This window comes from Micromys minutus (genome assembly GCF_963924665.1).
Source record: "Micromys minutus genome assembly, chromosome: 10".
In the NCBI taxonomy this organism is placed as follows: Eukaryota; Metazoa; Chordata; class Mammalia; order Rodentia; family Muridae; genus Micromys; species Micromys minutus.
The window spans coordinates 64,507,833-64,534,124 of record NC_137979.1 but is presented as its reverse complement, the minus strand read 5'-3'; the positions used below and the strand labels follow the sequence as shown (position 1 = coordinate 64,534,124).

At 50.0% G+C, this 26,292-nt stretch overlaps 1 protein-coding gene across 2 annotated transcripts; it reads right to left on the bottom strand.

Annotated features, from left to right (window-relative positions):
- Window positions 1-3,405: 3,405 nt before the first annotated feature.
- Window positions 3,406-26,273, bottom strand: SLC26A11 (solute carrier family 26 member 11). Of its 2 annotated transcripts, none has more exons than XM_080923344.1 (17): window positions 26,177-26,273; window positions 24,858-25,230; window positions 23,361-23,553; window positions 22,393-22,478; window positions 20,031-20,110; window positions 18,843-18,985; window positions 14,375-14,550; window positions 13,941-14,013; window positions 11,585-11,635; window positions 10,014-10,074; window positions 8,551-8,606; window positions 8,204-8,344; window positions 6,981-7,108; window positions 6,624-6,726; window positions 6,206-6,339; window positions 4,510-4,582; window positions 3,406-4,312 (listed from the first exon to the last, which is right to left on the bottom strand). In XM_080923344.1, exons 2-17 carry the CDS (start codon window positions 25,038-25,040, stop codon window positions 4,209-4,211), a joined length of 1,785 nt encoding a protein of 594 aa, XP_080779470.1. In that variant the 5' UTR covers window positions 25,041-25,230; window positions 26,177-26,273; the 3' UTR covers window positions 3,406-4,208. The 2 variants fall into 2 exon arrangements, with proteins under 2 accessions (XP_080779470.1, XP_080779471.1); XM_080923345.1 differs by having other exon boundaries at window positions 26,181-26,224.
- Window positions 26,274-26,292: the final 19 nt, after the last annotated feature.

Here is a 26,292-nt window from a genome sequence, read left to right as displayed (position 1 = left end):
TTCCTGTGTTCCCTCGTGCCTCGATCTTACTATATGGACCTGTTCTCCTCACACACTCCCCAGAGGGAAGGTCCTGATATCCAACTCTTTCATTGTGCCATACAATCCTGATTCCTTCAGTGTCCAAACTCCTGTGTAAACTTTTTTTAATTAATTAGTTTATTATATATAAGTACACTGCAACTGTCTTCAGACACATCAGATCCCATTACAGATGTGAGCCATCATGTGGTAGCTGGGATTTGAACTCAGGACCTCTGGAAGATCAGTCAGTGCTCTAACCACTGAGCCATCTCCCCAGCCCAGTGAGAATCTTTAAACACGGAATTAAAAGGCTGGTGGAGAACTGTGATCCTCAGCGACCATATATTAGCACCTTGTCAGACATCAACGGGTGCCACGTGGTCCACACGAGCGTCCCTGCAAGGACTTCCAGAGAGACCATGTGTGACGGTGTGAGGATGAAGCCTGGGTGGCCTTGGAGGCTCCAAGACGGCAGAGTTGTGGGATAGTGAAATCAGTCTGAGAGAAAGTGTGCTGCAGCCAGCAAAGCTGAAGGAGTCGGAGGACTGAAGAGCACTTTGACATCAGACAGAGGGATGCAGAATTTGGAGCTTGCCCAGGTGGATTTTGGGGGACAGCTGGGGTTGAGACAGAGTTTCTCTGTGAAACAGACCTGGCTGTCCTGGACTTGCTTTGTAGACAAGGTTGGCCTCGAACTTACGGAGATCTGCTATTCCTTGCCGCCCGAGTGCTGGGATTAGAGGCTTGATGTGTGCCGCCATGCCTGGCTCTGGTTTCGATTTTGCTTTTACAAGGAATTGCAATTAAGAGATTGCATGAGTCTCACAAGAGACTTTGAACTTTGGACTTTTAAACACCGCTGATACTGTGATAGACTATGAGAACTTTTCAAGTTGGAACGTTTTGTTTGTTTGTTTATTTATTTATTTGCATTATGATATGCCTCTAAGTCTATAGGGGCCAGGGTGTGAATTTTGGTGTTTTGGATAAAAATGAGCGATACAGGCCCATAGGAGGTGTGGCCTGTCTGCCTGGAGTGGGTGTGGCCTGTCTGCCTGGAGTGGGTGTGGCCTGTCTGCCTGGAGTGGGTGTGGCCGGGCTGGAGGAGGTGTATCACTAGGGGTGGTCTTTGAGGCTGCAGAATGCCACACCAAGAGGCTGGAGAGACAGCTTAGGGGTTAAGAGCACTGACTCTTCTCTCCCAGAGGTCCCGAGTTCAAATCCCAGCAACCACATGGTGGCTCACAACCATTTGTAATGGGAACTGATGCCCTCTTCTGATGTGTCTGAGGATACCAACAGTGTACTCACATACGTGAAATAAATAATCAATTAAAGAAAAAAAAAAACAATGTCACACCGTTCCCAGTGCCTGTTGATCAGATGTGAGCTCTTGCCTACTGCTCACATCCACATCTGCCTGACTGCTCCCGTGTTCAGCCACGGTTATAGCCTCTAAGCTTTTGGGACTGTGAACCCCTTATTTAAATGTCTTCTTTTTTAAGTAACTTAGATATCACTTCAGGGTGGTTGAGTTTACCAGGCTTCAATGGCTGTTACTCAGGCACTACTTGGAGCCCTGTGTCTCCTCTGCTTGAGAGGACAGCGTGTTGGATTTGGGGCCTGCCATAATGTATCACATAGATTCTGGATTTAACCAGCTCTATCTACAAAGTCCATTCCCAAGGGGGATGCCCACAGGTGCAGGGAGTTACAAACTCAGAATAATGGGGTGAAGGCGGAGCGTAGAGCAGGCCCTGTCCCACCCTCCTTCACCGCAGAAACATGGTTTCTAGAATCCAGAACCATGATAGTATCCCCAAAAGGAAAGCTGGCTCCCAGCATGGCTGGCTCAAATCACAGCCTCACAGGCCCATGACACCACAAGGACTTGTTCTAGGGCAGAGGTGTGGCTCCAAGCCCAACAGCTGCCTTCCTCTTAGCCAGGGGCACTGAAGCCGCTGCTCAGGGCATTCTGGGTAAGTGGATGCCAGTGCTTAAGATGCAGCCACACCAAGGACAGGAACACTGTGCCTACACCACACACCAGGAACAGAGGCATGGCCCCCACCATATCACAGACTAGCAATAGAAACTACAACTCCAAGGCATTCACATAGGAATGTCGTGAAACATTCTGAGATAAAACCTCCATCATGAAGGAAGATCCCTTAAAGCACAGGATGTCTTAAGTTAAATATCCCGTTCTACAGGGAAGCTTCTTATGCTTAGGAAGCAAACGACTCAGTACCCTAAGGAACTAGATTCACTAGGCCACTCCCTCCCTAAGCCTATGTAATGGGAGGCCTAGCCCCAGGGGAACAATCTAAACAGTCTGGAAGAGACAGCTGCCAAGCTGCCTGGCAAGAACCCTGTCTAACCTTTGAACTGTCTGCAGGCTCTACAGAGAGCCCCGGGTTCCGAGCTCCCCTGGGCTGTCACCCACACTGGGGTAGGGATGAGTCAATGAGTCAGTTTGGCTCCTGTAAGTCACCTGACTCATCCTGTGTGGCTTCTGTCCCGGAACCCTGACTAGCGGCAGCAAGGACAGAATCACAGCCACACCTCTGACCTCTGCAACCCAGAATCTCAGCCTCATCACAGGGGAGGGGCAGCTATGTGGGCAGGGTCTGTGGCTGAGCAGGCTCAGGCTGTAAACAAACTGGAAGAAGCTGTCAGATGCTAGTTTCTTTCCACACTGTCACTCACATGAACTAGAATCCTGGGACAGCAAAGCCCAGGAAAGCATTGCCGTCCCTCTGAGCTCACTCCCACGGGCCCGAAGCACTGGAATCCTTGGCATGGCTGTGTCCCTACACTTCACCCACTCACAGCTCCCTCTGGTCTCTACAGTACCCTCCCATACTCTTCTAAGTGTATAAAAGTCATGGGTTCACCAAATTGGACGGTGGTATCCAGATTGGACAGATGCCTCCTCACGCCTCCCCAGGAACAGGAACAAGGCTCCACACCACACTAGGCACACGGTTTCATGACACAGCACATACTTGCAAACCCTCAACACCAATATACAGTGTCGGATGGGGTTGCCGGTGAGCCTCTAATCCCAGAGCTGGGGGACAGGAGGATCTGGGAATTGCTAGCAACCAGCTTCCATCCCCAGCCAAGAAGGGCCTCTGTCTCGAGGGAGCAAATCCGAGAGTGGTTCAGTGGAAAACTCAAAGTCCTCTCTTGCTTCTGCACACACCACACACCCACACATGCAGGCACACACACATACACACACACACACAAAGCCACACATGGAGCCCCCTCCACATGCACAGAATAAATAAAATAATCTTGTATTTTAATGTCATTGATTATCACAATAAATAATTCACAATTAATGACATCCTGAAGACAGTGTACAAAGCACCTTAATATAGTGACTTGGCTCTTCACGTAAGACGGCACCGTGTGTGCACAGTGACAGGCACACACCTGTCCCAGGCAGGGGATCTCAGAAGAAGAGGACAGTGAACAGGATGGGTGAGCTCTTGAATTCTTCTTTTTTTCTTTTAAACATTTATTAATGTTTTTTTTTTGTTTTGCTTTACAAAAACAGCAGAATGACTTCCATTAAAATACACATGAACTGGCATTTTTGTGGCACACTGTGTTCGCCTCTTCAGCTCAGGTTAGACTTCGTGCTACGGTCAGACACATCTCTGAGATGCCCAATCTCTCTGACTCTTCTCTGGTAGGGTCTGATTCCAAGGAAGAATTTAGGATTCAGAAAGTGCCAGCTTACCCTGCCAGCCCAGGCCAGAAGCCATGGATTCCACCTGTCTCTCTTGGTCTCTCTCTCTCTGGAAGACTGTCCAGCCACCCCAGACCTCAAATACACCTACGGGACAGCAGGAAAGTGACACTTGGAATCACACATAGCTCCCTGCTCTTCCCCAGAGCCACCTATGCAGGGCCGTTTCAGTCCCACCAGGCTGGTGAGTCTATCAGGTGACACCAAGTCACGGTGACAGAACCTTCCAGAAGCCCTTCCTATACCAGCTGCCTTTCAGGGGCCCAAGGGAGATTTCAGCAGGGAGGTCCTGTGCTCTGAGACAGAACCTTCCAGAAACCCTATACCAGCTGCCTTTCAGGGGCCCAAGGGAGATTTCAGCAGGGAGGTCCTGTGCTCTGAGACAGAACCTTCCAGAAGCCCTTCCTATACCAGCTGCCTTTCAGGGGCCCAAGGGAGATTTCAGCAGGGAGGTCCTGTGCTCTGAGACATCGTCTTCATGGAAGTTGTAGGGCTGAATCCCTGGTTCCTGCTGCAGGAATTTCTCTGCAAAACACACAGGATTTTATCAGTTACTGAAGAGGCTACATAAGGCTCGGTCCTACCATTCAATGGAGCTCGAGCGAGGACAGGCAGCCAGGGTCTCCTGTCTGAGGCCAGGTCCCTGCCCCAGCTCAGGGCTTTCCTGACCCATCCTGTTCCACATTCACCACAGTTAGCTAAAGACTATTCCACACACTCACCAGCCTCCTCCAGAGAGGTAAAGTACTGGAAACCCTTGAGGTCAGCAGCCAACAGTGTTCGGAGCACAGGCACCTAGGATGCAAACACAGTTTAATACAGGTCAGGGTATCTCTACTCTGCTATTCGAGGTGGGTGGCTTAGCTGGATACCCCAATGTTCCAGTGAGAGTCTGTATCTTAGTTAGGGTTTTGCCGCTGTGAACAGACACCATGAACAAGGCAACTCTTCTAAGGACAACATTTAATTGGGGCTGCCTTACAGGTTCAGGTTCAGGGGTTTAGTCCAGTATCATCAAGTTGGAGGGGGGGCATGGCAGCATCCAGGTAGGCATGGTGCTGAGAGTGCTACATATTTATCTTAAGCTGCTAGTGGAAGACTGGCTTCCAGGCAGCTAGGGTGAACGTCTTAAGTCCATGCCCACAGTGACACACCTACTCCAAAAAGGCCACACCTCCTAATAGTGTCACTCTCTGAGCCAAGCATATACCAACCATCACAGTCTGCCTCAGCTTGAATAGACAGAGGAGGGAGGAGGGAGAAGGGTGGGCCCTGCCGGATGGGTTTACCAACAAACAGTCTCCAGTGACCACAAAGGCTAATGACTTAAAACAACAAACTTCAACCCCAGACTCAGCGTGGTGACAAGAAACTGCCTGACCAGAAAGCCAGTGTAGAAACGGGAGCATCTGCTGACATCCTTTCTTCTTGAAACTACACAGAGCGCACTGATGGATAAAAGTTTCCTCCCCTGAAGCTGCTGGGCCTCCCTATAAACCTGGTGCACAGGCTCCACTCCCTGGGAGAGCCTGCCCTCCACCCTGCCCTCCACCCTGCCTCTTACTTCCATGTTGCCTCCATGAATCTCTAACACCCTGAGGTGAGAGCTCTGCACGCAGGCGCAGCACTGTGGCACAGCCCTGGCCTGAAGTTCCCAGACTGAGCACACAGACAGCGCACGTGGTCTGGCACTGATCGGAGGAGAATGAATTCAGATGGTCGGTATCCTGCCAGGTTAGAACCACAGCCAGCAGAGAACCCTGATGGGGTGCTTACAGTGATGTCATGTGACATGGGGTGCTTACAGTGATGTCATGGTTCAGAGGTGTCAGTGAGGAATTTAAATTTTTTAGTTTTGGTTTTCGTGCTTTGTTTTGATTTTTTTTTTGACAGAGTTTTAACTCTGTAGCTCTGGCTAGCTTCATACCTGATATATGGGCTAAGCTGGACTTGAACTCATGTCAATACTCTTGCCTCAGCCTCCTTGTGATGGTTGGTATATGCTTGGCTCAGGGAGTGGCACTATTAGGAGGTGTGGCCTTGTTGGAGTGGGTGTGTCACTGTGGGCGCAAGCTTTAAGACCCTCATCTTTGCTGCCTGGGAGCCATTATTCTGCTAAGAGCCTTCAGATGAAGATGTAGAACTCTCAGCTCCTCCTGCACCATGCCTGCCTAGATGCTGCCATGCTCCTGCCTTGATGAAAATGGACTGAACCTCTGAACTTGCAAGCCAGCCCCCATTAAATGTTGTCTTTATAAGAGTTGCCTTGGTCATGGTGTCTGTTCACAGCAGTAAGACCCTAAGATACTCCTGCATTCTGGGACTATAGGTAGGTGCAACTGTATCTAACGTATCACATTAACCTGGGGCCACCAGGAGACTGTGGACCCTCCTTACAAGGTGGGCTGGTTCTCCTACCTGTAGGCCAACAAAGGACAGGGTGACATCTTTCTTTTGGAAGTCCTCCAGGAGCTCACCAAGTCCCACAATCACAGTGTAGTCTATATTGCTAATATGCGTGCACTCCAGAACCGCATAACGTGGTGGGGATCCTAGGGAGACAAGCCAAGAGTCTGCTACAGGGTGGGCAGAGACCATTCCCCAGGGCTGTCCAGACGGACAGAAGCAAACATGGCCCTTTCTGACAGGCTGTAGGGGATTCACAGGACGACTGCCCAGCGGGGGCTGTCCTGTCTGCAGTGGACACTACTCAAAGACGCCTGCACCGTGAAAGCAGGTGAATGTCTTCTGACCACTGGAGCTGGGCCCAAGGGTGCTAAGGCTGATGTGTAGGCACTGCGGGGGCGTGTGCTGCTCTTCTTACGGACTCACATACCTTCCAGTGCCCGGTTCGTTATCGCCTCTCTGAGGGCATCGATTGCGGGAAAGTGCAGGCCACTGGCTGGCTGAAGAACAAGAATCTGTCCTCCCTCTGACACCTGGATTGAGGGTGGGGATGAACGTTAGAAGTAGACAGGACAGGATAGTCTTCTAGGCTTCTCTGCACCAGGAGGGACCCCTGACCTAAGCCTATCAAGTGGGGTACAGCAGGAGCAGGAACTGGCAGGAGAGCCCCCAACACCCCACGCTCAGTAGAGCTAGAAAAGGCTCTCCCTCAGGAGCACCTATGATAGCAAGCGAGGAGCACGGGGCCTGGGGGTTCCCACCCACACTCTCCCAACTCTGAGCCTACCTGTGTCTTGGGCCTAGCGACAGAGCGCAGGAGAATGAGCAAAGACACCAGGGTCCCAGCCAGGATACCATACTGGATCTCCCAGAAGGACAGCAGGAATGTCACACAGAGTGGTAACAGATCCAGCCCTAGGAGGAGGACTGATTCAGAAGCAACCCTCACCCCCAGCCCTGCTCACTGAACACCATGGGCCAGTGGCCAACCACTTAGCCTCTCCTGGGGTTCATAGAGGTGGTCAGAGCCCTAAAGCACCCTAGAGAGTGATCTGGTCACAGGACTAGAAGGTGTGGGTTGTAGCTGGCCCCTAGATGAAGGGCAGAGGTAGAAATTGGGTCCCTGTCTACAGGGTAGCACCAGCCTGGCCCATCCCAGCCCTCCAGCCTCTGAGCAGGTAGGTGTCAGGTGAGGGCTCCTCAGAGAATCCAGGGGAAAAGGGACAGAGGTATGTGTGTGTACCTATGTGGTGTGCATTGTGTTTGTGTGGTATATGAATATCTGTCTGTGTATGTGTCTGTGGTGTGGTATGTGAGTGTTTTTATGTGTAGTGTGCCTGTTGTTTGATGTGTGAGTAGGTCTGTGTATATGTGGCATGGTGTGTGTGTGGTGAATGTGTGTGGCGTCTGGGTGTGTGTCTATGGTGTTGTATGTGAGTGTTTCTGTGTGTGGTGTGTCTATGGTGTGGTGTGTGAGGATATCTGCTGTGGGTCTTGTGATTCCAGGAGATCATAGGATTCTTGCCCTGGGCACAAAGTACCAGGACTCAGCCTCTGATGTGGCAACCTTGACAGGCCCCGCCCTTCATAGAGTCCGAGTTTCCTTGGAGAATGTCAATTACACTGAGATACTTCATGGCTGTCCTAAAGATGAAACCTGGGTCACAGGACAACTGACCACATCTACACCTGATAACTGGCCAAGGAGGAAGGGAAGTTAAGCTCCAGTCTTGGGGAGACTGAGAGACTATGGTGTGAGGCCTCAGGAAGAGAAAGGTGGGGGAGGGGAGGATGCGGACACCATGGGGGGAAACCTCGATCTCCATAACTACAGAGCTTGGGTCAGCTCCTCTAGTTCCTGTACTGTTTCCTAGCTTTTTGTGTGTCTTTTTAGTTTACCAGAGCGCCACGGCTTCAGCCCACAGTGGGGCTGCAGGCCGGGAGGGATAACAAAAGGTGCCCTCGGCATTTGCAGACACCACCTCAGAGCTGCCTGCTTTGCATACGTACTCTGAACATGCCAGAGCCTCCTGAAGATCCGGATGTCGAAGAGCGGGACCACAGCCATGATGATGACGGCAGCCAGCGCAGACTTGGGGATGTAGTAGAAGAGTAAGGTCAAGTAGTCCAGAGACAGCAGCACCAGGACACCTGTGTGGGTGGCAGGTCATCTGGGGACAGGTACCCACCCGGTCAGCACCCACAAAATGATACAGCTCATTTGAGGTATGGAGGAGCCTGGGTACCCACTGGACAGCTATGGACCTACACAGACTTGGTAGAGAAATACAGGCTCTACCCTGCCACCATTTCCACCGCAGAAGGCCCGGGGTAAAGGTGTGGGGTCGGAAGCTCACCAGTCACCAGGCCTCCTGCTGGGGAACACACCCCTGTCTGGGCATTCACAGCGGTCCTAGAATGCAACAGGAAAAAAAAAACTGTCAATCCCCCGTGGCTGAGAGGGGAGCTGTCTGGCCTCACACAAGGGCTGACTTTCCAGTGAGACCTGAGGGCGAGGTGAGAGCCAGTGGGGTTGATGCCAAGTGGTTCAGTCCCCTCAGCAGAAGGAAGTGAGTCAGCAAATCTAGAGATGGCTGGGACAATCTCCCTGGTTGTTTCCTTTGCTGTTTTATCTTGCCAGCTGCCCCCAGTCCTCTCTCATGCCCTTTCCTCTTCCTCGGGGCTCTGTTCTAACTGCCCACATAGTTTAATTCGAGAGTCCTTGCGTGGGTCTATTACTACACCACTGGCAACTGACCTGTGGCCACACCACTGAAGAAAACATCCCCCTGCCCCACCTCCACCCCCAGCAGACAACAGCTCTTCAGCTAGGGCTGGGTGGGCTGTCTTACTTCCCCTAATATGTACTGTTTATTACTAAGTATAAAAAAAACACTAATTAAGAACCTTAACTAGGGCTGGAGAGATGGCTCAGTGGTTAAGAGCACTGACTGCTCTTCCAGAGGACCTGAGTTCAATTCCCAGCAACCACATGGTGGCTCACAACCATCTGTAGTGGAATCGGATGCCCTCTTCTAGTGTGTCTGAGGACAGCTACAGTGTACTCATATAATAAAATTTAAAAAAAAGGACCTAAACTATTTTAAGATCTCCCCTCTTCTGTCCCCCACATCCTCAGTTTCTGCTCAGCTCTTCTTTCAGCCTCAGAGCGCCCCCAGTCCAACCTCTGGACCCCAGGAAAACTTGTCTCCAAATGATGCATCAGGAGAGAGATTGAGACTTTCCCTATCTCTGTTCTTGATCTCTCTCCTTTTCCCCCTCTCTCTCCCTCTCTCCCTCGCTCTCCTTTTCTCCCTCTCTCCCTCTCCCTGTTCCCCCCCCTCTCTCCCCCTCTTCCCCCCTCCTTTCTCTCTCTTTCCCTCTCCTTACTCTCTCTCCCTCTCTTTTTCTCCCTCCCCCTCTCTCTCTTCCTCTCCTCTCTCTCCAACATCTCCCCTGGAACTGACCTCACTCACACAGACCTACTTGCCTGCCTCCAAGCACTGGAAATAAAAGTGTGTGTCACGGTGCCAGGCCCTCCCCTCTCTTTTGGAATTAACTGCTCCAGTACCAGCACGGCTGGAGGACTTGGATGGGCCAGGAACTCGTACCACTGAAGGAAGGGCAGAGATGCCAGGAGGTGTTCTGAGGGGCAGGTGTAACCTGCCTTGCTGTGGACATGGTCACAGCTTTCCCAAGAAGACCTGGTGGACTAGAGGAGGGAAATGTCAAATATGACTAAGAGACCTGGCAGGGGGAAAAGGGTCTCTGGATCCTGCTAACCCTAAAGGCATGGAGAAGAAAGAACATGGCTACTCACCGCCCAAAGCTACCAGTGACTGGGTAAGACGACACGAGGGAGCCCAGCATGTTGGTGAGGCCTGGGGAGAAAAGAGTTATCCAGAAGGGGCAGGAACATTGGCAGGGAGGAGTGGAGTCAAATGCGGAACCATACAGGAGAAAGATGGAGAGCAGACCCGGGGGCCCCGCACCCCATGCTCGTCCAGGGAGAGGAACCAAATCTATCACATTCTCTACCTTGGAGTCTAGCTCTCTAACTCTAACTCAGAGATTTTACTTTTGTTGTTGTTGTTGGAGACTACAGGTTCAAAGCCTGCTCTAGGGACTTGCCTAGCACTTCCAAGGGGCGGGTGTGACGTGTCTTGCTTAGACATGGAACATGGACAGCCTCACCACCGGGGGAAAATGACTCCCTGTCCCCAGCAGCTCCTCAGACAGGGTGGGTGGCCTATCTTGCATCCCCTAATATGTGCTGTTTATTACTGAGTATGAAAGAGATCTATCAGCAACCCCGATTCCTGTAAGAGCTCCCTTTTGTCCCCTCCACCCACAGCCAGGCTGATCAAGGATCATTCGAAGGCTTAGTAGACACGCAGAAAAATGAAGAAAATCCCTATATAACTGGGAATTACTTAAGTTCCAGCCTCTCTTGGGCCACAGAGCCAAGCCCAGGCCTTTGAGAGGAAAGGACCAGCGCAGCTTGGTAGACAGTGACCGTGGGTTACACTGCCCCCTGTTGGTCTTAGGCTGGGGACAAGTCTGCTGAAGTCAATGGCGATCTAGCAGCTGAAGACATCAGTCTGTTACAGAGCCAGGAAGCACACACTCTGCATTGACCTCCTCCTTCATATTTCTATCTGGCTGGCATCCTGGAGGCTCCTCTGCTGTTACAGAATATTTACTTATCTGTTAGCATTGGGGATTGACGTGTTATTTTTAACCCCTCTCATTCGGGGAACAAGGACTTCACACACAACCACGGTGGTGCTATCTCTCTAGCCTCAGAACGAGCGTACGGCATTCGGAGAAGTGAAAATATGCCAGAGAACTCACAGCTGGATGATTTGCTCCAGTTCCAGGGAAACCCATCCCTTCTGACCTACATAGCATGTGCACGCGCGCACACACACACAATTCTTTTAAACGAAAAGATTTTTAGTGTTCTTTCAAAACACACCAGTATGTAAGTTAGTTTGTACTCAATAAGGAAAGTGGAATGAAGCTAGACACAGACCCCAGTGGCCCACCTGCGTCCTCACTGACCCATGTGCCCTCATCTGGATAAAGGTTCTACTGGAAAAGATGGAGGTAACACCCTGGGCCCTCTTATCCCATGCTAGTCCAGGGAAAGGCATCCAGGAGACTCGCCTCCAGCTCTCTTCGAGGCACAGAACAGGGTATAGCTTTCAGGCAGGGTAAAGCAGGTGCTTGGCAGGCAGAGGAACAGGCCACAGAGGAGGGGCTGCATGGAGTCGACTGGACACTTGAGGACAAGTCCAGCCTGATATTTCGAAGGCTCCTTCCACCACAAACATCATGCCCGATGCAATCAGACAGACACAGAGGAACTGGGAACAGGACAGGTCTTACCGATGGCCAGCAGCTCCTGGTTGGCATCAATGCGGTAGTTATTCTGAGATGCTAAAGAGAAAAAGCAGTGGAGACATTGTCACCAATGTGCAGGAACAAGTTATTTGTGGGATAAAGCTGCAGGGACAAATTTACATTAAGAAATGCTTACAAGGGCTGCAGAGATGGCTCAGTGGGTAAGAGCATTGACTGCTCTTCCAGAGGTCCTGAGTTCAATTCCCAGCAGCCACATGGTGGCTCACAACCATCAGTAATGGGATCTGATGCCCTCTTCTGGTGTGCAGCTATCTACAGTGTATTCATGTGCATAAAATATAATAAGCAGTTCTTCAAAGAAAGAAAGAGAGAGAGGGGAAAGCGGGGGGGGGGGGAGGAAGGGAGAAAGAAAGGAAGGAAGAAAAATAGAAAAAAAAGAGAGGAAGGAAGGAAGAAAGAAAGAAAGAAATGCTTACAAAAGAAAGAAAGAAAGAAAGGAAGAAAGAAAGAAAGAAAGAAAGAAAGAAAAAAAGAAAGAAAGAAAGAAAGAAAGAAGTGCTTACAAACCCAAAAGCAGGAGCTGAAGAGAGGGCTCAGTGGTTGGGAGCAGCTAGTGTTCAGGCTGGCCTTGAACTCATGAAGACCTGTCTGCCTCTACCTCTCAGTTCTTCGGTAAAAGTGATAGGAAACCATGCCCGGCAAATAAATAAATATTAGAGCGTGTCCGACTTGGGTAAGGGACAAAGTTCTGGACTATTGGAGAAGGAATTTATTCCAGGCACAACCAGGACCAGTCAGGAAATAAAATGTATGAAACTTTGAAATCATATTCTATTTTCGCTAGTGATGGTGTGCATTTCTGGGGTTGGAACCTGGATCTTACACATTAGCCAAATGCTGCACTACCGAGCCCCATCCCGAGCCTGCTATCTGGGGTTTAGCCTCAGAATCAGCCTGTGCCCATAGCAAAGAGGACCTGCTGTGTTTACAGATCAGAACTCAGACATCTAGAGACTGATAATGCAGAGCTGTAAGAACTGGGTCAAGTGAGAAATTTAAGAGCATTCCTTAGAAAGGCAAGTATGATATGTACTGATACACACTGATACACACCGATACATACTGATACACACCGATACATACAGATACATACAGATACATACAGATACACACCAATACATACAGATACATACAGATACACACCAATACATACTGATATACACCGATACATACAGATACATACAGATACACACCAATACATACTGATACACACCGATACATACAGATACATACAGATACATACAGTTACACACTGATACATACAGATACACACTGATACACACCAATACATTCTGATACACACCGATACATACAGATACATACTGAGCCAGCTGAATTTAGGAATTTTGTGAGCCAAGTACTAAAGTTGAAGTTTAAAATCTAGCTATTTCTCCCGATTAAACTAAAACTTTTCAGCTGGATATGGTTGCTCATTTAAATGCAAGGCAGATCTTGATGAGTTCAAGGCTAGCCTGGTCTAGCAGGGAGTTCTACACCAGTCAAGGCTATAGTTTGGCTTGCTATTAAACAAACAAATAAAGCAGCTTCAGTTCCATGGGCTCTGATTCCTTCTTCTGGCCTCCAAACTCATGTACACACACACACACATACACACACACCTGCACACACATATGCACACACGCATACACACTCACATGCACACATTATGCACACGTACACACATGCACACACACTCATGCATACCCACACACTCATGCATACCCACACACTCACATAGACACACATGTGCATACATACACACACGCACACACACACATATACACACATACACACTCTTAAAAATATAATAAATCTTAATTGTTTTTCAATTCAACAAATTACACTAAAAAGTTGTAACACCGCTCACTGCTTCCTGGTTTGACATGTCAGCATTATCAATGCTGTATGAGGCTGTGCAGAGGAAGGCGATGTCCAGCTCAGTAACCATCATGCTCAGTACCGCATGGCAGGGGCAGAAACCAGCAAGGGCTCCATAGCAGGGCCTCACGCATCCACACGGGGCAGGCTGATGGGGCTCCTCACTCCAGAGCCCTGCTTACGGTGCACCGACTGTCTTGACTGTGGGAGCGAGGAGGGCTGTGCCCCTGCACAGACTTTGAGAATGGCTTGGGCTATGCTGGCCCTCATTCAGCCCGTGATGCCTCCTGTGTTTTGGGTTACAGATGTCCATTGCTCCCTCTGCCCCTTTTAAAACACACACATGCATTAAAGTTCTGATTTTAAAAATCGGAATAGGCAAACACACCAGGAGGCGGTGGGCTGGCGGGAGGGGCGGGAGGGGAGTTAACAGGCATCTCACCGAAGGATTTGGCCACAGCAATGCTCTCCAGGAGGCCCATCAGAGGTACCACAGCCAGTCCAGCCCCCATGTCCTGAGAGGAGAAGGTCACTGAGCAATGACCCTGTGCTCAGGAAGGCTCCTGCCAAGCAGGGACCTGCCATGGTAGGATGGGCCATCTTGACTGTTAATGGAGACAAAACACCGCTCCAGCTACAGAAGTGTGAGTTTATACCGGAGGGAAATGCTATCTCACTGTGAAGAGAGAGAGAGGCGCTAAGAGGAACCCTTCCCGGTGTCCAAAGAAACAAAGGGGCTTGAGGCAGAAAGACAAACGGATATCCTGAGGTTGTGTCCTATTTGGTCTTCTCCACTTTCCTGAGACACCCCTTCTTAAGGACCGGGCCCAGGGTCCCCTCAGCTTCAGCCACGCTGCTGGCTCTGCGTCCGCTCACCTGCACCATCTCAGAGAATGAGACGGTCTTATTGTCGGTGGTCACTGAGAAGGGTGGTATCCGTGCAGGAGGGAGCCCCTCGGCGATCTTTCCCGTCAGAATGAACGGACGGGATCCTGTCACCTCGAAGGCATAGGCAATCAGGGCCGCAAAGGAAACCACCAGGGCGTTGCGAGCTGGGGTAGAAGGGGGATTGGTGAGCCCTGGTCTGTTATGATTTTGAAAACTTATTCGATTTATTTTAAGTATACGAGTGTTTTGCCCGTATGTGTGTGTGTGTGTGTGTGTGTGTGTGTGTACCATGTAGGTGCATGGAGCTTGAGGTCAGAAGATCTACCAGAACCAGAGCTGTAGACAGTTCTGAACCACTGTGTGGATGCTGGTAATTAAACACAAAACTCTGCAAGAGCAGCAAGTATGCTTCCCCACTGAGCCATCTCTCCAGCCCTGAGACCTAGTCATAATGCGGAGAGTAAGGTAACTGAATCACTGCATGTCACTGCCAGGGGACAATACCCTTCCACAACCCCCACCCCATGGAAGACTCAGCATGAATAAATGTGGCCCCATGAGGCGCACAATAGTGAAGGTGACAGAGAGAAGTGAGGATGTGGAGGCAGGATTGTGAGTTTGAGGTTAGTTTAGACTACACAGCAAATCCCAGACCAGCCTGTGCCTTAGAATGTTCTGCGGTTACACAGTGAAAGCTAAATTATAGTGAGAGACTGTTTTAAAAGCAGTGAAGAAAAGGCTCAAATGCGGATAGGAACAGGAGCACACTCCCGCTGGAGCAATGTTGAAGGCCTCAGACAGAACCAAGCATCAAGAGGAGAGCTGGATGTCTCAGTGGTTAGAGCACTGAGTGTACTTCCAGAGTCCTGAGTTCAATTCCCAGCACCCACATGGTGGCTCACAACCATCTGTAATGGGATCCGATGCCCTCTTCTGGTGTGTCTGAAGACAGCTACAGTGTACTTATATACATAAAAATAAATAAATCTTACAAAAAAGCATCAAGAGGAAAAACAAAGTATATTTCTATACCCACTCTATATGCAGCAAACTGTCTTTGAAGTGTGAAGCCCAAATAAAAACCAATTCAGACATAAAAGGCGGAAAGAATTGACCAATAAGCCCGCACCACAGGACGGTGTCGGCGAAGCCTCTGTGCAGAAGGAAGTGCCACCACACAGAAACCAAGAATGGCTCACAAGTGTGAAGAAGACTAGAAACAGTGGCCATGTGTCAGGGACCTTCTCCTTAATGTGTAGGGCTCCTTGAAAACAGATGCAGGCCTACAGGAGAAACAGTAACAGCTCCCATCATCTTTACATGGGATTTTCAGTACACACAGGGAAAATGTATGGTCACAGGGACATCGACTTTGGCAGGGAAAGAACCACATCAAGTTCTTGTGTCACCGTGAAGATGTGAGGAAAAGAGGCACATGATCCTCAAACCCTAAAGAACCATGTCTTAGTTAAGGGTTTTACTACTGTGAACGAATACCATGACCAAGGCAACTCTTCCTTCTGAGGGTAACATTTCATTGGGGCTGGCTTGCGGGTCAGTTCATCATCATCGAGGTGGGAACAGGGCAGCGTGTTAGATATGAGTCAGAGCTATCACAGAAATATACACCCTGCGTGGTACAGATAACAGCTGGAGACAGGCAACAATGGCTTTTTCGGATAAATTATAAACAGATAGTCTTCAAAGGCATGAGATCCATAGAATACGGCATTTAAAATCATTTCATTTTTAAAGGTCTTTTGACTATGAGACATATCAGCTCTTGACGGTTCCCCCACCCTGCTTCAAGAAAGGTGATGAGTATTCATACCTCCATGTAGAACTGCTTTAATTGCGGAAAGCAGCCACTGGGCAAGAAATGCTCTAACTTTATCTCCAACCAAAATGCTGTCCAAAAAGAACAAAGGAATGCAGGATAGCTGGCTGCTAAGCTCTGCCAAGATAGGGTAGGCTAGTACTGTAAAATTCCTGCTTCATTTAAGGTCTGTCAGATGCTCTGGGCCAGAAGGCTAAAGACATACCCCAACATTATATGAAGTATTAGAGACTATCCAGGTGGTAAGCTATCTCTGTCATTTCTATGATCTTTGGAAGCTGTGTCCCTGTGCTTTATTCATACTCAAATAATATTTATTCCTTCTCAAACTTCTGATGGGGTTGAAGACTAGATAGTCACAGTCTCACAATTAAATTTCAGTTGTTTAGGATTTAAAAAGATGTTTTTAGTATGGTAATACAGGTTAAGATAAAAAAAAAAAAGATACTCTAACTCACCAAGATAGAATAGATGATAAAATACTTCATCTAAGTTACAAAATACAGACTTGCAAATGTAATTCATACTTAATAATTTTCATACTTGTTTCAAAATAGTTCCTGCTATATATTTACTATAAGAGAAAGAGGCTTTTTAATTGGACAAAAATGAGAAATGTGTGGGTTGGGCTTGATGCTGCTTATATTCTAATGATGCTAACATTGGTTCCTCAAACCTGGTTACCCCAGAGAGGAGAGAGTCTGGACGTAGACCCACGTGGCTCTATGTGACCTTTCCCCCATGTTATTTCTGACTGGCGAATTAAAGATGTGGACAGCCAATAGCAGGGCAGAAGAGGCATAGGGGCTTTAGGGTTCCCAGGCCTGGGGGTGTCTGAGGAGAACCACGAGAGAGAAGGTGAGGAGCAAGATGTCATGGGTTAGGAGACAAGAAAATATGACCTTGAGGACCGACGACTGGAGTTCAGAGCAGCCCAGACAAAACATAGTAAGCAATAACCTGGGTTAACGATAGGAAAGTATACTCTAACTGCATAGAGGGCAGGGAGCTGCTCAGCTCTTGTGCTATTTAAGGCTTATTGTAAATAATAAAGGTTGTGTGCATCTTATATCCAGGAAATAAATGGTTAAAGGCGGGGTAGAAACCCAGATCGGGATTAAAAACATCTACAACAATAGGGCTTAAAAACAAACCACATTTATCTGATGTCCACAACAATCTCACCCAGGCACAGTAGGGTGGAGGTGATTTCAAAATCAAAGAAAGAAACAAAGAAACAAAGAATCCATCTTACACATTCATGTCCCTAGTAACAGACATTTCAGACAACTTCTAAAAAGGAAAATAAACCATAGCCAGAGGCCCACATTTTCCTTTCTCAATAACTAGTGAACAAGAACACAGTGGCCTCGGGCTGCAGAGATGGCTCAGTGGTTAAAGGCACTTGCCAGTAAGTCTGAAGACCAGAGGTTGATCTCTGGGACCACATGATGGAAGGAGAGAACCAGCTCCTGCAAGCTGTCTACTGATCTCCACACGTGCTGTGATGGCAGTGGCCACATACATCACGGTCTGGAAGGCACATAGTCTCAATAAATGAAATTTGTTTGTTTGGTTGGTTTTTTGTTGTTGCTGAGCCAGGATTTCTGTGTAGCCCTGGCTATGCTGGAACTCACTCTGTAGACCAGGCTGGCCTCAAACTCAGGGATCATGCCTGTCAATATTCCATCATGGATGAGGAGGGGCTCATGAGACCCCCCTCCAGCAGTTCACAGAGAGCCGTACACTGTGGAATGTGTACAGCACTAATTAGACTCGGTGGTTGCTTAAAATAATTCTCGAATGTGGGAGGGGATATGCTGGAGGCAGTTATGGAGAATGCAATCAAGATATATTGTATAAGGCTGTAGAGACAGCTCAGCTAAGAACACTGACTGCTCTTCCAGAGGTCAGGAGTTCAAATCCCAGCAACCACATGGAGGCTCACAGCCACCTGCAATGGGATCTGGTGACCTCTTCTGGTGCACAGGCATAGATGCAGGCAGAACACTATATACATGATAAATAAATAAATCTTTAAAGGAAAGATACATGGTATATGTTTGAAAACGTCAAAGAATAAATTAAAGTATTTTAAAGGAGGCCTGGAGAGATGGCTCAAAGGTTAAGAGCCCTGGTTGCTCTTCCAGAGGACCTGATTATATTCTCAGCACCCACAGGGCCGCTAACAACTCTCTATGGCTCTAGTTCTGGGGGATATGACGCCCTCTTCTGGCCTCCGTGGGCACTGCATGAATACGGTACACAGACATATATGCAGGCAAAACTCTCATATACGTAAAAGCTTAAATATGTTTTTAAAGTAATGATTATCCTGTAAACAAACCAAACAAAAACCAGAGTTGGTTGGTTTCCGTGGGACTTGCTTTCTTCTGCTGCTTTTTTGAGCTAGCGACTCTCAGAAGGGGAACCTATCCCACAGTGGGGTCAGCAACCTCTAGTCTCTGTCCACCAGATGGCAGCAACAGCGTCCCCACTGCAGTGACAACCCTGATCCCTAATGCCACCATCTAGGCCTGAAAACTATTCAGCTCAGCATGGATAGGAAGCGCCTACGCCCACAGCACCACCGGCTCTTCGGCCAGCAGGTCCCCTCACCTGTTGTGACAGTCCACACTAGCCCACGGCTGAGCTTCACGCGAAGGGGCATCTCAGGATGGGGAGGGGGCACGTGTTCCCGCATAAGCTTCAGCACAAGCAGCAGCACCATGCAAGAGAGTCCCAGGACGGCGTCACCCACCCTGCAGACAGGGGGAGGAGTGTAGGGGTGTGGTGCAGAGGGAAGGGGAATGAATGGTGGGTGAGGGAGGGGAGGGTAAGGAGGCATCGACTCAGTTTATGGCTGCTCTTTCCTTCTACTGAGCCAGGGTTTCTCTGTACAGCTCAAGAAGTCCTGAACTTGTAATCCTCCTGCCTCAGCATCCCGAAACACAGGATCACAGACAAAAGTATAACTCTCAGGGGTAACTTTTGCTGCAAGACTCTCTCCCTCTCTGCCCCACTTTCTACCTTCTGAATAATCTGCAGTCTCTAATCTGGCCTGGGAAGGACACATCCCTGTGAGGGCTGGGAGGTGAGAGGCCCCTCGTCACCACGGTAACCGGACTATTGGCCCCGGTTTTTTTCAATCACGAGTCCTGAGTCCTCTAGCCTATGGCTGCTTAGTCTGTTCCTAAGAGGTTTGGAGGCCTTGGGATTACGTAGTCAGTGACACCCTGCTCACTCTAAGGAGTGTGAAGAGCCGGTCTCACTTCCCTGTCCCCACCAGGGCCAACAGGAAGGACTCTGCTACTGGCTTCAGGCCCTGGGGAGCCCAGCAGACTGCCCTGAGCTTGGGCGACTCCCCAGATAATTTCTGGCATAAGTAATGAGCCATTCATCCTGGCTTCCTCTGGACTGACCGTTGGGTATTTAGCTCTCTGGGGGAAAGGCCCCCTATGGTCTCTCCATGGTTCACTGGCGCTGCCCGCTGCCCCTGTACCCTGCATCAGCTCTTGGTGCTGTGTCTGCGGTCTCGCCCTTACTGAGGACTTTGGAAGCGAGACACTGTCTGGCCTTTCTTGACTAACCCACTCAAGGAAGGCTGTCCACACTGCCTGGGTCCTTGCTACAATGCTGCTGATACTGGGTCTGGCCTGGCTTGGGTGTCTACACGTCTAACTTGCTGTAGGGTGATAGAACAGCTCTGCTCCCAAGGGCCCATGTGAGAAAGAACAAATGCCACTTGAATGGGGATGAAGTGGGGGTGGCGAGGGTCGGGAAGGAAGGAGAAAAGCCAGTAGGTACCTGGTCTCTCCGATGTGGAGGAAGGTGTGGTACACTTGGAGGAGGAACTGTCGGGGAATGTGCTGCAGTCCCAGCAGGTTCTGTTCAAACAGAAGAGCCATCAGACGACCCTCACCAGCTCCACACTTCCCCCTCTCCCTCTCTCTCCATCAGAGTCCCATGCTGGACCCCCAGGGCCATGCTGATGATGCCTAAAGGCCCCAAAGGTAGGAGAGTCGAGTTATCTTAATACAGACAAAGGCTGTTTTCCCCAGAGCTGGAAAACCAGCTCTGCAGCTGTGTGGTTAGACACCGGCCCAAAGTACCTCCCCCACAACCAGAAGGAAAAATCATACCCCTCCAGGTCACCATATGCACACTGTGGTCAGGCAGAGCTTCAAGATGGACACTGACTTCAGGAAAAGGGGCTCCAATCCCTGGTTTTGTTCTTTATCACTTGAGGTCTAGTGTGTATGTGCGGGGGGGGGGGGGTGCACATTGTGCTAGCCTGACCCTGTTGCAAATGCCGAGGTGTGGAACTCTGAGTGAGTGAGCAGAGATGTATTCTGGGTCTCAGGGGCATCATGTCCTGGCTGTGTCAGACGGCTGCAGGCCAAAATCTTTATCTATTCATTTAAGGTGAGTACACTGTCACTGTCTTCAGACACACCAGCAGAGAGCATCAAATCCCATTACAGAACAGGGACAGAGAAGGTGACACACACACACACACACACACACACACACACACACTCTACTTACGTACTAAAACTGAATTAGGTCGTTTCCCAAATGGAGACACCAGCACACCCTGACGTGTGCATGCGACTCCTCCTCACCCACACCTGACTAAGCTGGTTGCTTATTTTATTTAAGTGGACGCAACGGCTTGTCGTCTAGGGGTCTGGTGTGTGTTGGGAGTTAGACATGGTGAAGGTGTGACCTGGTGCTTCAGGTTGGATAAAAGAGAGAGAGAGAGAGAGAGAGAGAGAGAGAGAGAGAGAGAGAGAGAAAGAGAGAGAAGGGCTAGGCTGGAGACTACTCTCCTGGAGGTCCTGAGTTCAGCAACCACATGGTGGCTCACAACCATCTGTAATGAGATCCTATGCCCTCTTCTGGTGTGTCTGAAGACAGCTACAGTGTACTCACATAAAACAAATAAATAAATCTGAAAGAAAAAGCCAGCCACTGCACACACATACCTATCCTACAACTCTCAGCCCACGGAGAGAGGTGGAGCAGCCCTGGCCTCAGGGGAGGTGTGAGGCGGTGACACAGCATCACCAGCCAGGGGTGTGGCCTTGAGTGTGGCACGAGGGGCCCAAGCTGCCAAGTGCAGAACAGAGTTCGGTTCCACCCTGCACACAACACTTTAGACCACGGTCCCATCCTTGAGGGCTGCCAGTGGTGAAAGTAAATTCTACTCTTGGGTAACTGAAGATGGAGTTCTAGCTTTTGTAGAAAGCTTACAAACGGTTTTTAAAAAGGGAGGGGGACGGTGTACTTAAAAAATAGTAGAAATCAGGAGAGACCACAGGGGCAAAGCCATGCATGGTGGTCAGATCCGGGACACTGCTTAACTGCTGGAGCCTGGCAGTTGGCTGGCAACCACAAATCTGCCAAGGAGTTGGTTGTAAAGATAGTACAGAAACACACCAGACACCAGGGCACAGACACAATAAAGCCAGGGTACAGCAGCCAGCCCCAGACTGCCCTCTGTGAAAACTGACCCTCACTCAACACCTACCTTAGTGTGATGGTTTGGATATGCTAAGCCCAGGGAATGGTGCTATTACAAGGTGTGGCTAGAGAGATGGCTCAGTGGTTAAGAGCACTGACTATTCTTCTAGAGGCCCTGAGTTCAATTCCCAGCAACCAAATGGTGGCTCACAACCATCTGTAATGGGATTCGATGCCTTCTTTTGGTGTATCTGAAGACAGCTACAGTGTACTTATATAAATAAAATAAATAAATCTTAAAAAAACAAAAAGTAAGTGTGGCCCTGTTGGATTAGGTGTGTCACTGTGAGTGTGGGCTTTAAGTCCCTTATCCTAGCTGCCTGGAAGCCAGTCAGCCTTCAGATGGAGGTGTAGAACTCTCAGCTCCTGCACCATGCCTTCTGCCCTGATCCCACCTTGATGATAATGGACTGAACTTTTGAACCTATAAGCCAGCCCCAATTAAATGTCATTTATAAGAGTTGCCTTGGTCACGGTGTCTGTTCACAGCAGTAAAACCCTAGCCAAGACCCTTAGGAATATGCTTCTTTCTCCAGAGTGAAAAGATGGCTGCAGGACCCATCCAGCGTGGTTGGTCTTGTTCTTACTCCCAGGCATGACAGCAACAGCCACAGGAGCAGAGTCTAGGAGCCACTGTGCCTACCTTGATCTGTCCAAAGCCAATTGTGATGCTGGCAGCAGAGGTGAAGCCTTTAATGACAGGGCAGGAGATGAAGTCCAGTAGGAACCCTGTGGGGAAGAGAAAGGAGTGAGACAGTTAATTCACTCAGCTTCAGAAGGGGTGTGTGTGGCCCAGGGGCTGGCGTCAACTGCAGCTAAGGACTAACGGCTGACATACTGCTCAGGACATTTTTTCTTTCAAAACGTATGCTGTGTATGTTTGTGCACCTGAGTGAGTTTATGTGCACCGTGTGTGTGTGTGCAGGTGTGAACAGAGGCCAGGAGAGGATGCCAGATCCTGTGGAACTGGAGCCACCATTGGTTCTGAGTTTGTGTGCCTACAGCAAAACCAGGTCCTCTGCTGAAGTGAGCCGTCTTAGCAGTGAGCCGTCTGTGGTAGTTTGAGTATACCTAGCCCAGGGAGTGGCACTATTTGTAGGTGTGGTCTTGTTGTAGTGGGTGGGGCCTTGTCTGAGTAGGTGTGCCACTGTGGGCTTGGGCATTAAAGCGCTCATCCTAGCTGCTTAGACGTGCACCTTCTCCTAGTTGCATTCTGAACAAGAACTGGAACTCTCAGCTCCTCCAGCCCCATCTGCCTGGATGCTGCCATGCTCCTGCCTTGATGATGATGGACTGAACTTCTGAACCTGTAAGCCAGCCATAATTAAATTTCCTTTATAAGACTTGCCTTGGTCATGGTGTCTGTTCACAGCAGTAAAACCCTAGCTGAGACGCCATCTTTTCAACCCCATATTCTAGGCATTTTTGGAAGGTAGGAAAGGTCTAGGCTCTAGGGCCCCAACACTTCTGGCCCCTGACCAGAATGCAGTGGAGATGGAGGCTGCCCCACCCCTGTATACAGAGATGTACAGAAGAGCACCCCAGGAGGACCTGGTACCCCAGTAGAAGCAGCCTGAAGCTACTCTCCAAAGCAAGAAGTCAGAGTCTTACCCAAATGCAGGAGCCCCATGGCTAGCTGGACGCACCCGGACAGGAAGGCAAGCAGCACGGCATAGGCAGGCTCATGGAAGGTGTAGAAGGACACCAGGAGAGACATGATAGCCGTGGGGCCCAGAGTCACGTCCCGGGAGGTGCCCAGGAAGAAGTACACGAAGCATCCCATGAAGGCAGAGTAGAGGCCGTACTGTTGGAGAAAGACAACAGTGGACACCAGGAGGCCCAGGCTGGTCACTACGCACGCCCGACTCAGTCGTCAACCCTGCACTTGGGCACCTCAGCGCACACCAGAGGATGCACCTCTCTCCTTCCTTTAACTAGCAAAGGAAGGGGCTGAGGAGAAGGCTGTCTGCTGTGTGTTTGTATTTGTGAGTCTGAGGATGTTTATTTTTAGGTGCCTGAGTACTCTGCCTGCAATTATGTATGTACCACGTGAGTGGGCGAGGCCTCAGAGGCCCATGTTAGACCCTCTGTAGCTGGAGTTACAATTGCTTGTTATTGTGTTATGAGCTGCCCCATCTGGGTGCCTGGAACTGAACCCAGGTCCTCTGCAAGAGCAGCCATTGTTCTTAACTGTGGAGCCACGGTTTTTTTTTTTTTAATATTACTTATTTATGTATATGAGTACACTGTAGCTGTCTTCAAACACACCAGAATAGGGCATCAGGTTTCATTACAGATGGCTGTGAGCCACCATGTGGTTGCTGGGATTTGAACTCAGGACCTCTGGAAGAGCAGTCAGTGCTCTTAACTGCTGAGCCATCTCTCCAGCACCCCTAACCATTCTTTAAAAACTTGTTGTCCCTCATGGGAAGAACAACATTATCAACCAACCAAACACACCCTCTAGAACTCCCAGGGAGTAAAACACCAACCATTGAGCACACATGGAGAGACCCATGACTCCAGCTGCATATGTAGCAGAGTCTGGCATCAATGGGAGGAGAGGCCTTTGGTCCAGTGAAGGCTTATTTTCTCGGTGTAGGGGAACGCCAAGGCGCTGAGGTGGAGAGGGTGATTGGGAGAGGGAGCACCTTCATGGAAGCAAGGGGAAGGGAGAGGGAGGGGAAGGGGGAGAGGATAACATTTGAAATGTAAATACAAAGAATAGTCAATAAAATAATTTTTAAAACCTGTTGTCTTTCCATTGAGTCTCCCTATGTAACCCTGTGATAGACTGGCCTTGATCTTCTTGCCCCAGCTTCCCAAGTGCTGCGATCTCTAGACACGAGCTACCAATAAGTACCTAGCTGTTCTTAAGGCCACCATGAGGCATGATTCAGTCCTCAGCCGGAAAAATCTAGGACCAGCTTGGCGCCAAAAGTAAGTCACATGTTAAGAGATTAGACACAAAAGGGCCGTCTGGGTTGGACACAAGGAAGTGTTGGGTTCCGTGGTTGGTGTTTCATTATGTGGACAGACACTGAGGAACGGGGAGGGGGGATCAGGCTGTGGGGAGGGGACAGCGAGCAGAGGGGTCAGCTACTTCACCTGGGGTGGGAGTCCAGCCACTTCGGCATAGGCCAGAGCCTGGGGGATGACCGTGAGTCCCACGGAGACTCCAGCGATGAAGTCCATCCTCAGCCATTGCAGAGAGTAGGCAGGCAGCCAGGCCAGGACAGGAAGCCTCCTCCTCAGGGCCGCACCGGAGCAGCAGCGTGTGATTGGTGCCATGTCCAGGCTGGGGGATCCAGCCTGACCCAGACCTCCCACAGAGCTGGGAATGGGTGACTTGGAGCGGTGGTGGTCGGGGGCTGAGCTTGGGAGAAGGTGGCAATATCTTCCCAAGGGCGTCAGGGGCAGAGCCTGCCTTTTGTGAAAGAGGCGCTCAGCCAGGTGGCTAAGCTTACCAAACCATGATGATCTGGAAAAGGAAGCCAGCAAAAAATGTGCTATGGGCTTGGAACAAGGATTCAGGACGGTCTCTCCCCTCTCTATGCTACAGCCCCTGAACCCCTCTGTCTCTAAGATTTGGTGTCTCTCCATTATCAACTTACCAACAAAACCTGGCAATCTAGTTCTTTCTGGGATGTCTAAAGACTAACCGTTCACCTCTGAAGAACCCGGTCCTTTCTTTTACCCCCTCCCCAGGGAACCTGACTGTCCCAGCCCGGAGAAAAGCAGGTCCTGCAGACTCAGGCATCAGTGTGTGGGTGGACAGCCAGGAGGCCCTGAGGACCCAATATTTACACGTGTACACCCCACCACCAAAGAGGACAACCAAGATGGAAGCGCTCCACCCACCACTGAGAGCTGCAGTTGGAGGGAAGGGGGCGGGAGTGTCTCACATCCTTGAAATCAAAATTTACCCAGCACCCACTTGTGGCAATCATAGCCCAAGAGGGGTCCTGAAGATTCTTGTTTGTTTTCCAAAGACCAACCAAAGCTCCCAAATTAATTCTAGGCACGCACACACACACACACACACACACACACACACACACACACACACACCAGCCCATAGCTGACTCCCCATTACTGGTCAGCACGCCCCAGCCCTTGAAGTGACACTTTGGGCAAAATCCACTCCTCCCCACCCCCACGCAGCCGCAAGCGCGGGATCCCGGGATAGGGATGGGGGTGGGGTGGGGGGAAGGCAGGGTCTGAGAGGTCCAGTGGGGAACACAAGCAAGTCTGAGAACCTGCCGTAAGGCTGACGGAGGCCCGGACTCCCATGGGTAGACGTAGGGAGGGTCCCCGGAGTAAGGCTCACCCCGGGACCCAGCGCTGGCCCGGCGCCCACAGCTCCTGGTGACCTCAGCCCAACCTGCCACGCACTCCCTCTCTCCATTACATGGACCCAGACTCACCTACCGGACGCTGAGGATCGGGGTCCTCCGAAGTTGACGTAGCTGAGTCTGCAGGAATCTCAGGGACTTGAGTGGGCAGTACATGGGCGGGGCCTGCCGTGCACGTGACCGTGGGG